This window comes from Nicotiana attenuata, unplaced genomic scaffold (genome assembly GCF_001879085.1).
Source record: "Nicotiana attenuata strain UT unplaced genomic scaffold, NIATTr2, whole genome shotgun sequence".
NCBI lineage: Eukaryota > Viridiplantae > Streptophyta > Magnoliopsida > Solanales > Solanaceae > Nicotiana > Nicotiana attenuata.
In genome coordinates this window covers 49,092-59,381 of record NW_017675400.1, presented here as the reverse complement: position 1 = coordinate 59,381, position 10,290 = coordinate 49,092, and the positions used below count along the sequence as shown (strand labels likewise).

The following is a 10,290-nucleotide window of genomic DNA, read 5'->3' as shown; positions in this document are numbered from 1 at the left end:
TTGATGTTTAATATAAGATATAATCACAAAATATAGTTGAAAATTGATTAGAGACACTTACCCAATAATTTGGAGAAGTTTGGGTCTTTGGAAAAATCGTCTATGGCGGTTTAGGGTTTGAGAAAATTGAAAAATGGGTGAAAATCTCGTCAAAAATCTCACTTAACAGGCCTCAGATGTCGCATTTGTGACCCAGGGTTCGCAATTGCGAACCCCCGCAATTTGCGAACAAGGTAGGGCTGGCAGAAGTCGCATTTGCGACAAAAAGTTCGCATTTGTGAACTAGGCATCGCAATTGCCATTGAAAAGTTCGCATTTGCGACCATACTAGAAACCAGCAATTTTTCCCGACACGAAAATGAGCATAACTCCCTCATCCGATGTCCAAATTCGATGATTCTTTTTCCTATGGCTCTATAATTTCGATACAGATCTAATGGTTCAATAAAACTTTATTTGGATCTCATTTTTTCAATGTGGTATCATTTTTTCTTGAAGAAACGACGATGAAGCATCCAAAAACAAGCGCAACATAGCCTAAACCCATCCGAAACTCACCCAAGCCCTTGGGCTCCAAACCAAACATGCACGCAAGTCTAAAAATATCATACGGACTTGCTCGTGCGATCGAATCATCAAAATAACATCAAAAACTATGAATTTAACCTCAAAACTCATGATTTTCTAACTTTTCAAACGGACATCCAAATCACGTCAAATCAATTCTGATTCTCACCAAATTTCACAGATAGGACTTAAATATCATAACAAACTTGTAACAGGCTCCGGAACCAAAATACGGGCCCGATACCAACGAGTTCAAACATTAATTCATTTATATATGTCCTTTAAAAACCTGCACAACAATTTTCTTCAAATATTGTTTTCTAAGGCTAGGGACCTCGAAATTCAATTCCGGGCATATGCCCAAGTCCCATATTTTACCGCGGACCTCCCGGGATTGTTGGAACACAGATCCGGGTCTGTTTACCAAAAATGTTGACCAAAGTCAACTAAAAACTAAATTTTAACTCTAGAAATTACTATATTTTTCATATTTTCACATAAAAGCTTTCCGATTTCACGCCCGGATTGCGCACGCAAGTCGATACACATAATATGAAGCTACTCATTACCTCAAACAGCCCAACCGGACGAAATTGCTCAAAACGACCAGTCAGGTCGTTACATCCTCCCCCTCTTAAAACCAACGTTCGTCCTCGAACGTGCCAAGATTCGCCTCGAAGTCCTCAAATCATTGAATGCACACTTCCAGCATACACCCGCGTGTGATCCCACGTCACCCCAATCACATAAATCTAACGACACCATCTCAACTGAAATTTAGCCTTTTAACAATACCAATAAGCCTTAGAGCCAGAATTCTCATCTCCCCTTCATTTCCAAGAGAACCGATTCTAAATCCATATCCGGTATCAGTTCAACCAGCTACAACCACTCATGCCTACACCCACAGAGTACAACTACACAACATACACACCACACATAGGCCTACAATAACATTCCTGTTCACAATACTTGCCAGAAATCAAATCTTGCACCAGCCATAAGCCTCATATTCGATAGGAACCCGTTTCAAACCTCCACAACACTAACGATGATACAATAACCATGAAAACCACATAACTAACACCTGAATCGTCAAATCACAACTAATACCAACGGCACACCCCCACAAGCTAAAACTCAAGAAGCACAGAACGAAAATGACTGAATATGGAAAGGGAAACACATAAAGGAACTATCAAACAAGTCCGTCAAGCACAAATTTTTTTCTATCAAAATTAATTTACAAAACAATCTAACAAGAAAGAATTAAAGCATATAAAAGAATCACAAGGATCTCATACTGATATAACTCCTACCGCGGTACACAACCCGGTCTCAACATATCAAATCAAATAAAATAATGAGGGCCCCGCCCTCAACTCTGAATCACAAGTAGGGTACACATCAAATCAGATGGAAACTCTCACTAGATCAATCCAGTCAACAAAAATTACAACACGTACTAGCTCCCACACCGGTGGAGCAAAAAACCACGGCTCGTAGCCAAAAATACTCATAAATCACATCAAGCCTACCGATAAGGATAACAGGAATTTATCACTAGTCTCATAACTCTCAACAAGGACTAGAAACAGACGATAGGCACGGCTATCACTCATAGAACCTCCCAACCGGGTAATCATATAAACAGAGTGCAAATCATGAAACGCACCCATAACGTGGAGCAACGAGATAGGGGGANTTTGTAGCATTCTTGTGCGGTGCGTGGCTCGCCTCGAATACTGAATACTCCCCATGGGGTAGGGAATTTGATCACTTGGTAGAGGCTTGAAGGGACCGCTCGCATGGCGTGTATCCACGGCGTCCTATGATGACGTTGTACGCCGTTTCTTGGTTCATCACGTGGAAAGTTGTTTCCAGCGTGACTCCTCCCGCTAAGACGGGCAGTGCTATTTCTCCGGACGTCCGTTCCACTGCATTGTTAAAACCGGTTAGTGTTATGCAGCGCGGTATTACCCTATCCTCGAGTCCCATTTGTACGAGGACCCTTGGGTGGATAATACAGGCGCCACTTCCGTCATCGATCATGACTCTCTTAACATCCGTATCAGCGATACGTAAAGTGATAACTAAAGCATCATAATGAGGGAAAGACAAACCGTCGGCATCAGACTTATCGAAGGTGATACTATCTTCGAAGTCGTCATACCGTTCATGGGCGATGGTCCGCTTTAGTCTGTGTGTGGTGGCGAACTTGACGTGATTGATCACTGACTCGTCGCCGCCTCCGACGATCATGTTTATCGTGCGCGCTGGGGAAGGTGGCTTCGGCGGCCCGTGGGGTTGTTCCCGTCCGCGTGCAAAGTTGATTTTCCCTTTGTCACTGAGTAACTCCCTCAGGTATCCCTGGTTCAGCATCCTGACCACCTCTTGCCGTAGGCCTATGCAGTCTTCGATTTTGTGTCCTCGTTCCTGATGGAACTCACATAGGGCGTTTGATTTCCTTGTGGCAGGGTCTGATTTCATCTTCTGCGGCCAATGCACCTTGGTGCCCAGCTTCTCCAGTGCGTACACTATTTCTGAGGGAGATACACAAAAGTTATGGGCGGTTAATAAAGGGGGCGTACCTCTTTCATTTCGGAGTGGGGCGACGTGTCGCTGTAGCGCGTCTGTATGCCTTGGTGGCGGATGGGAGGATCTGGTGTATGGCTGATGTCGATCTTTGTTGGAGCGGGGGAGTTATTCTCGTCGTCCTTCGTTCCGTCGATCTCTCCTCGTTTTCGAGTGTATCGCTGTTAGCCGTTGGGTCGGCCCATTAAGATCGTCCTCGTCCGCTCGTACCCCGGCGCAATAGGCGTTGTGGATTTCCTCCCATGTGGTAGGGGGATATTTCATGAGGCGGCTCAGCAGCTTCTTGGTTGCCCTCGAACCATCTCTGCTTAGCCCGTTCTGGAAAGCGGCGACTGCCATACCTTCCGATACGTTTGGTAGACTCATCCTTACCCTGTTAAACCTTGCCAGGAAGTCCCTGAGTCCCTCTCCTGTGTTTTGCCTGACGGCGAAGATGTCGTTGACCCTGGCCTCCGCTTTCTTCGCGCCTGCTTGGGCCGTGACGAACTTATCCGCCATTTCCTCGAACGTTGATATTGCCTTAGCCGGTAGCTGAGAGTACCATGTTAAGGCCCCTCCTGTCAACGTTTCGCCAAACTTCTTCAGCAGTACCGACGATACCTGTTCTTTCGATAGGTCGTTGCCCTTCACAGCGGTGACGTAGTGGATCAGATGATCCTCGGGATCTGTGGTTCCATCATATACCCTCAAGTAGGGTGGCATCTGGAAGGTTTTTGGGGTGGAGTGAGGGGCAGCTTCTTCAGTGTATGGTTGTTCAACGAACCTTCCCACGTCGCGTTTTGGTAGCAACTTAGGAGCACCGGGGATCTTGTCGACCCTCTCCTGATGTTCCTTCATCTGACCGCGGAGTGCCTTGTTTTCATTTTCCATTTCTTCCATCTTCTTTAGGATGGCTGTTAGCGTGCCATCGTTGGTCTGTGTCTCGATGGGTTTGTTATTCGCTAGTGTAACTTCTGGTTCACCCACGGCAGCAGTGGTACCTACCGTTGGTGTACATCCGATGCTACTTTGTGGTGACCTCTCAACCAAGCCACTTAGAGTGCTTGTTAGCCATCTTTCCAGTAGCTCTTTGACCGCTGAGGGTGCTTCCGTAACCGTAGATGTGGAAGCTCCTTTTTCGTGCAAGATCGTGAGACCTTCGGATGGGGAAGGTGAGATCTCTGCACCTGGTGTGATGCTAGGGGTTGCATTCAGGATGCCATCGTCACTGGCCTCGTTGAGAGAGCTAAGGAGATTGGTAGTGACACCCAATATACCTTTCGATCTTGTGTTATTTTCGGCCATTTTGTTTTTGGTGGTGTAGAGAATGGTAGATGGTTGATCTCTAGGTGGATACTATGGTTTTGATTCTCGAAATCCCCACAGACGGCGCCAAATTGTTTGGCTCAAAAGTTAACAATATACTTTGTAAGCTAAAAAATAATCAAAAATAGGAAAAGGGTAAATCGTAATCAAATATAATAATCCTAGAGATGCAAAGATGATAATATTGTTGTAGATCTGGTATTGCAAAGAGACAGTATGAACTCAATAAGATACGTTCGTTTGAAGTAGAGATAGAGAGAGAAAGCCAGAAAAATGAGAGAGATGTATTAGATCAGATGCCCCCTTTTACAATGCGAGGGTCTCCTTTATATAATAAGAGACCCTCCTCGAAAGAATCAAAAAGTTACAAAGACAGGTAACGTCTCCCTAGTGAAGACACTGAGTCCTAAACGATGTCGCTTTTGTCCCCACGGTCGGGTCGTACCCGCTACGTTAGTTGGCGTACACTCACTGGACGTACCCACTGGCGTAGAGATGCTGATGGTCAAATTTGGCCCTATACAGTCATAAGTCTTTTGGCTTCATATGTTGACTGGCCCGTAGAAGAAGAGAGAGATGACCGTTTGAGAGACTTGCACAAAAATGGGGCGGACAACCTCTGTTCTTGGCTGAGCATCGATGGATTTTGTATGAAAATGGCAAGAGGAAAGAGATAGGTGGGAGAGAGGGGTGGGGTAAGAGGCGTTGGATTTGTGGAAAAATTCATTAACAATTAAATGTAGGATTTTTGGAATCCAAAAGAGGAATATTTCTAGTGGAAGAATCTAGAAAAGATTCAAGACTTGGGCTAATATTTTGGGCTTAATTAAGGAATTACTTGGGCTGTCTTGTGGACTATTGTTTGGGCTGGTAGAGTTAGTAGAGAATTATTGGGCACTAAATAAGCTCAATTATTACCTTTCTTCTTTCTAAATTCTTTAGGCTTCTAATAATCTACAATAGTAATATTAATGTTAAAATAATCAAGTAACTAACTTATTTATTATACCTAATTATAATTACTAACGTTTAAATAAAACACTAATCATAAGATGCCGCAAGATTTATTAAACGGAAAAGGGCCAAAAATACCCCTATCGTATGGTAAATGGTTTATAAAAGCCCCCCTGTCCATCTATCCGTCTGAAAATATATAGGACGTTATTTCTAATTTCAAATTTACCCCCGTGACTAACGAAATTCCATGTGTGCATCTCATTAACTGATGTGGCCTTATTTTATTTGTCAAACGTGGATCAGTGGGGCTAACATTATATTTGGGTATTTTTTTACCCATTAAACCGATCCGACCCATTTATTTTACCTATGGGTCAGTCTTTTAACCCTAAACCCATCGACAAAATACTTACTTTTTACCATTTCTCTCATTTCTTCTATCTAAACTATCAATGGCGATTTTAGGGCTTCGTTAGGGTTCATTGTCTGGTCCGATTTGGTGCGCTCAAAACAGGAAGACCTTTGATTTCCAGCGATATCTTGCATTATTATTCGATTAAAGTAAGTATTTACAACTTAAAGTTATTAAATTGTAGGGTTGGGGAATATTTGGGAACTGACAGGTTTATGTCTGCTGCATGTGATATTTTTATGTTTTGTGAGCTATTTTTTGTACCTTTCTAGAATTTTTTATGTTACTTTTCTTTTGGTGGTCCTTATCGTTTTGGTCCTACATATTTAAGCTATGATTTTTGTCGATTTGTATATTTAATTGATGGTGGGGTTTCATATCTTTATATTTTTACTGTCGCTTTGTATTATACTGCTGATGTGGTCCCATTTTGCCCTTTTTTATTGTTGTTGCATGTGATTTTATCAGAAGGATGGTGGATAAAGTGAACTTATATTTTAATTATGGGGGTGAGTGGGTATTGGAACCTACGTTGTCTTATACTAAGAGAGATGTGCACGTGTTGAGTGGTTATGAAGTAGACCATCTCTCTTATATTGATTTGTGTAAAGAATACACTGAAGTGATAGGATATGTTGAGGTACAACAACTGATATTTCTTGACCCTTCTGGGAGGTATTTTTTGTTAGATGGGGACGAAGGGATTAGGAAGATTCAATCCCTAATTAATGATGGTTTCACTAATGTACAATTATTTGGTGTTGACCTCTTGGATAATACTGTAAATGTTCCTGTATTTACCCAGTATACATCAACAATAGATAGTGTACCTGTTGTTGTAGCTTCTGACTGTGATAGTACTGAAGATGATACAGATATTGAAAGTGTTGATAGTGATTATTATAGTAATGCCCTAGGTTTATTTGAGAGGCAGAAGAAGTGTGAGGTAACTGACAACCTTGATAGGTATAAAACATTGGAAAAGGGTATGACTTTCAAAGATCTTGCTGAAGCTAAGGAGGTTATTGGTTATTATGTTGTGTGTAATAAGAGGGGCCTTAAGGTAGATAAGAGTGATAAGAGAAGACTTAGATACAAGTGTCAGATAGGGTGTCCCTTTAAATGTCTTATTTCTAAGGATGGCAAAGATCAAGGGGTAAAGATAAAAACTTTAAGGGATGAACATGACTGTGGTGAAGTCTTTGAGAACAGAAGAGCTACTCCTGCTGCTTTAGCACATTATTTTAAGAGAAAGATTCAAAATAAACCTAAGTTTAAGATTAAAGAGATGAAGGTTGATTTAGAGGATATATTTAGTTTGAATGTGAGTGACTCAAAGTGAAAAAGGGTAAAGAGAATGGTTTTAGAGAAATTGGAGGGTTCTTACTTGGGATGAGTACAATAAATTAGAGGCATATGCTCAAGAGTTGAGAGAAACAAACCCTAGTACTGATGTGGTGATACAGATATCCAAGGATGCAATGGAGGAAGGTAAGAGAAGATTTTTGAGGATGTATGTCAATTTCCAGGCCCTCAAGAGTGGATTCAAAGCAGGTTTGAGACCTTTTATAGGTCTAGATGGAACATTTTTAAAAGGCAAATGCAAAGGGATGTTATTAGTTGCTTGTTCTCAAGATTCTTGCAAGCATTTTTATCCACTAGCTTGGGCTGTAGTGGATAAGGAAACAAAGACAACCTGGCAGTGGTTCATGGAGAACTTGAAGGCTTCTTTGGACTTGAGAGATGGTGAAGGGTACACATTCATGTCAGATATGCAGAAGGTATGTTACCATATGTAGATTTTTACATTCAGCAGATTTTTACATTTAGCACATTCTTTGTTGATGTAGTGTTTCTTCATGTGTAGGGTCTGTTAGATGCTGTGAGGAATGTATATTTACAATCATATCACAGATATTGTGCAAGGCATATTGAAGCAAATTGAAGCAAAAAATGGAATATTGATGAGATGAAAAAGTTAATGTGGTGGTGTTCTTGGAGCACATATGAGGAGGAATTTAAGGACATGTTGAAACAGTTAGGTGAAGTTTCTGAGGATGCTGTCAGGGACTTGCTGAATTATCCTCCAGTAACCTGGTGTAGAGCTTACTTTGATACCCAATGTAAGAATCCAATGGTGGACAACAACTTTACAGAGTCCTTCAACTCTTGGATTCTTGAAGCTAGACATAAACCAATAGTGAAGATGCTTGAGGATATAAGAGTGAAGGTGAAGTTAACTACTTTGACTAACTGCTTGTTTACTGATTTAATATTGTTGATTAACTACTGATTTACTACTGTTGAATAATTACTATGTAACTGATTTCATACTGTTGAATAACTACTGATTTACTATGTTACTGATTAACTATTGAAGGTGATGAATCAACTAAAGGATAGAGCAGAAGAAGCTAACAGTTGGAGAGGTGAATACAGCCCATATGCAATCGAGTTATACAATGATTATAGAGAGATGGCTTCAAAGTGCAAGGAAAATTTTAATGGAGAAAAGGGTTTTGAAATAAGTGAAGGTGAAGACAGGCACACAGTGATTCTGGAACAACAAAGGTGCACATGCAGGCTTTGGGACTTGTTTGGAATCCCTTGTTCTCATGCTATCAGGGCATTCTTATATAAGAAACAAGACCCAACACTTGGGATTCACTGGTGGTATTCCAAACAAGCCTGGCAGTTGGTGTATCAGCACAAACTGCAGCCTGATAGAGGTGAAAGATTCTGGAAAGTTGAGCCACACCAAGCCATGGATCCACCACCACTAGCAAAGATGGTTGGTAGACCTAAAGTGAAAAGGTCAAGCGAGAAGGATGAAGCTAGGAAAAGGCAAGGACAATGTCAACATCTAGGAAGGGTCTTCAGATGACTTGCAATTTTTGTGGCTAGCCAAATCATAATAAAAGAAGTTGTCCATTAGCCAACAAGGTAACTCACAATCTGTATTTTTACTCACAAGATAACATATATATTTGATTATAATTACAGTCAAAGAAAGTGCAAGACCACATTCAGACAAATGAAGACCAAGAATCAGAATTTTTTATGGTCCCTACTCCGGGTCTTAAAGCACAAGACCAACAATCCAGTCAGAACACTCAGCAGCCAACTCAGCCATCCAGTCATGACACTCAGCAGCCAAGTCAGCAATCCAGTCAGACCACTCAGCAGCCAACTCATCCATCCAGTCATGACACTCAGCAGCCAAGTCAGTAATCCAGTCAGGACACTCAAATGCCAACTCAGCACTCCAGCACTCAAAGTATTCAGACCAGAAGAAGGCTTATTCAAGCAGACTTTGGTGCAGAAGCTGACCCAGTCTTGAGGCCTAAGGTTGTGTCTGATATTAAGACTAGACTTCAGCGTAGGAATCAACAAAATTCTGGCACTAGGAAGATACCATTCACAGGTGATCACACTAGTAGCTCACAACCAACANATAAAGGGAACAGTTCAACACGGGAAAACTAACGTATAGCGACGATTCCACAATATACAAGTCAATAACAAGGAAATCAACGCGAGTCAAGTAGTCCCAAATAAGGGCAAGTCAACAAAGATATAGGTTATCAAACTCCTTTTAAGGTTGGACAATTTCGAGGATATTCGACAATTCAATTAGGGAAGGATGATCTTTAGCGTCACTTAAGACTAAACAAAATTTCAGGAAGGATAATAATGATTCTCAAATAAGACAAACAGCTAGGAAAAGATAGCATAACAATAGGAGAGGCGAAATTCTTCAATTAAATCAAATAGGAGTCGGTTAAGCAATAAGAGTGAATTATGAAGCAATTATTTCCAATCAAGCATGTAGATGTGAAACTAGTAAATAGGAAACTCAGTCATGTCAAGAACACATTCATACATAGTGAATATAAAGACCTAAGAACTCTAAAAGACCAATTTTTCACAGATAAGTCCGAGCACGCACTCGTCACCTCGCGTACACGAACTACAGTCAACATAGAAGACTCAATCCTAGGGGGAAGTCCCCCACACAAGGTTAGGCAAGATACTTACCTCAAAGACGACACACTGATACTCTAAAATGCACTTCTCGGGTGAAAAGATCTCCGGACGGCTCAAATCTAACCAAATTAACTTCAAAGCACAAATTAAAAGGTAAAAATGAAGATAGATTCATGGAATATGCTAGATTCTAGGTGAAGAACACTTACCTAATCGATTTTCTTGAAAAACCCCAAAAGAAGCTCCCAAGTGCGAAGTTAAAAACTCAAAATATGAAGAAAATGACTAAACATCAATATAAAAGGATTCTGCCAGGACTTCCGCATCTGCGGTCAAGTAACCGCATCTGCGGGACCGCATTTGCGAGAAAGAGTCCGCATCTGCGAACTTTGACTACTTGGCCTGGAACCGCATCTGCGAAAATTAACCGCACCAGCGGCACCGCAGGAGCGGAAAGAGGAGCTGCA

The 10,290-nt window shown here is 41.4% G+C and overlaps 2 protein-coding genes across 2 annotated transcripts; both read left to right on the top strand.

Annotated features, from left to right (window-relative positions):
* Positions 1-6,308: 6,308 nt before the first annotated feature.
* Positions 6,309-7,781, top strand: LOC109220037. The gene is made up of 4 exons (XM_019384495.1): positions 6,309-7,160; positions 7,303-7,390; positions 7,499-7,617; positions 7,704-7,781. Exons 1-4 carry the CDS (start codon positions 6,309-6,311, stop codon positions 7,779-7,781), a joined length of 1,137 nt encoding a protein of 378 aa, XP_019240040.1.
* An 81-nt stretch (positions 7,782-7,862) lies between these two features.
* LOC109220036 lies at positions 7,863-8,720 on the top strand. The gene is made up of 2 exons (XM_019384494.1): positions 7,863-8,066; positions 8,217-8,720. The coding sequence occupies exons 1-2, from the start codon at positions 7,863-7,865 to the stop codon at positions 8,718-8,720; spliced, it is 708 nt and encodes a 235-aa protein (XP_019240039.1).
* The last annotated feature ends 1,570 nt before the right edge of the window (positions 8,721-10,290 follow it).

Excerpts from the sequence above, each read along its gene's own strand:
- LOC109220037 (XM_019384495.1), top strand. The coding sequence starts at position 6,309 with ATGGTGGATAAAGTGAACTTATATTTTAATTATGGGGGTGAGTGGGTA. Across the intron at positions 7,391-7,498 it reads CAAGAGTGGATTCAAAGCAG|CTTGGGCTGTAGTGGATAAG; the intron begins GTTTGAGACCTT and ends TTTATCCACTAG. Across the intron at positions 7,618-7,703 it reads TCATGTCAGATATGCAGAAG|GGTCTGTTAGATGCTGTGAG; the intron begins GTATGTTACCAT and ends CTTCATGTGTAG.
- LOC109220036 (XM_019384494.1), top strand. The coding sequence starts at position 7,863 with ATGTTGAAACAGTTAGGTGAAGTTTCTGAGGATGCTGTCAGGGACTTG. Across the intron at positions 8,067-8,216 it reads TTGAGGATATAAGAGTGAAG|GTGATGAATCAACTAAAGGA; the intron begins GTGAAGTTAACT and ends TAACTATTGAAG.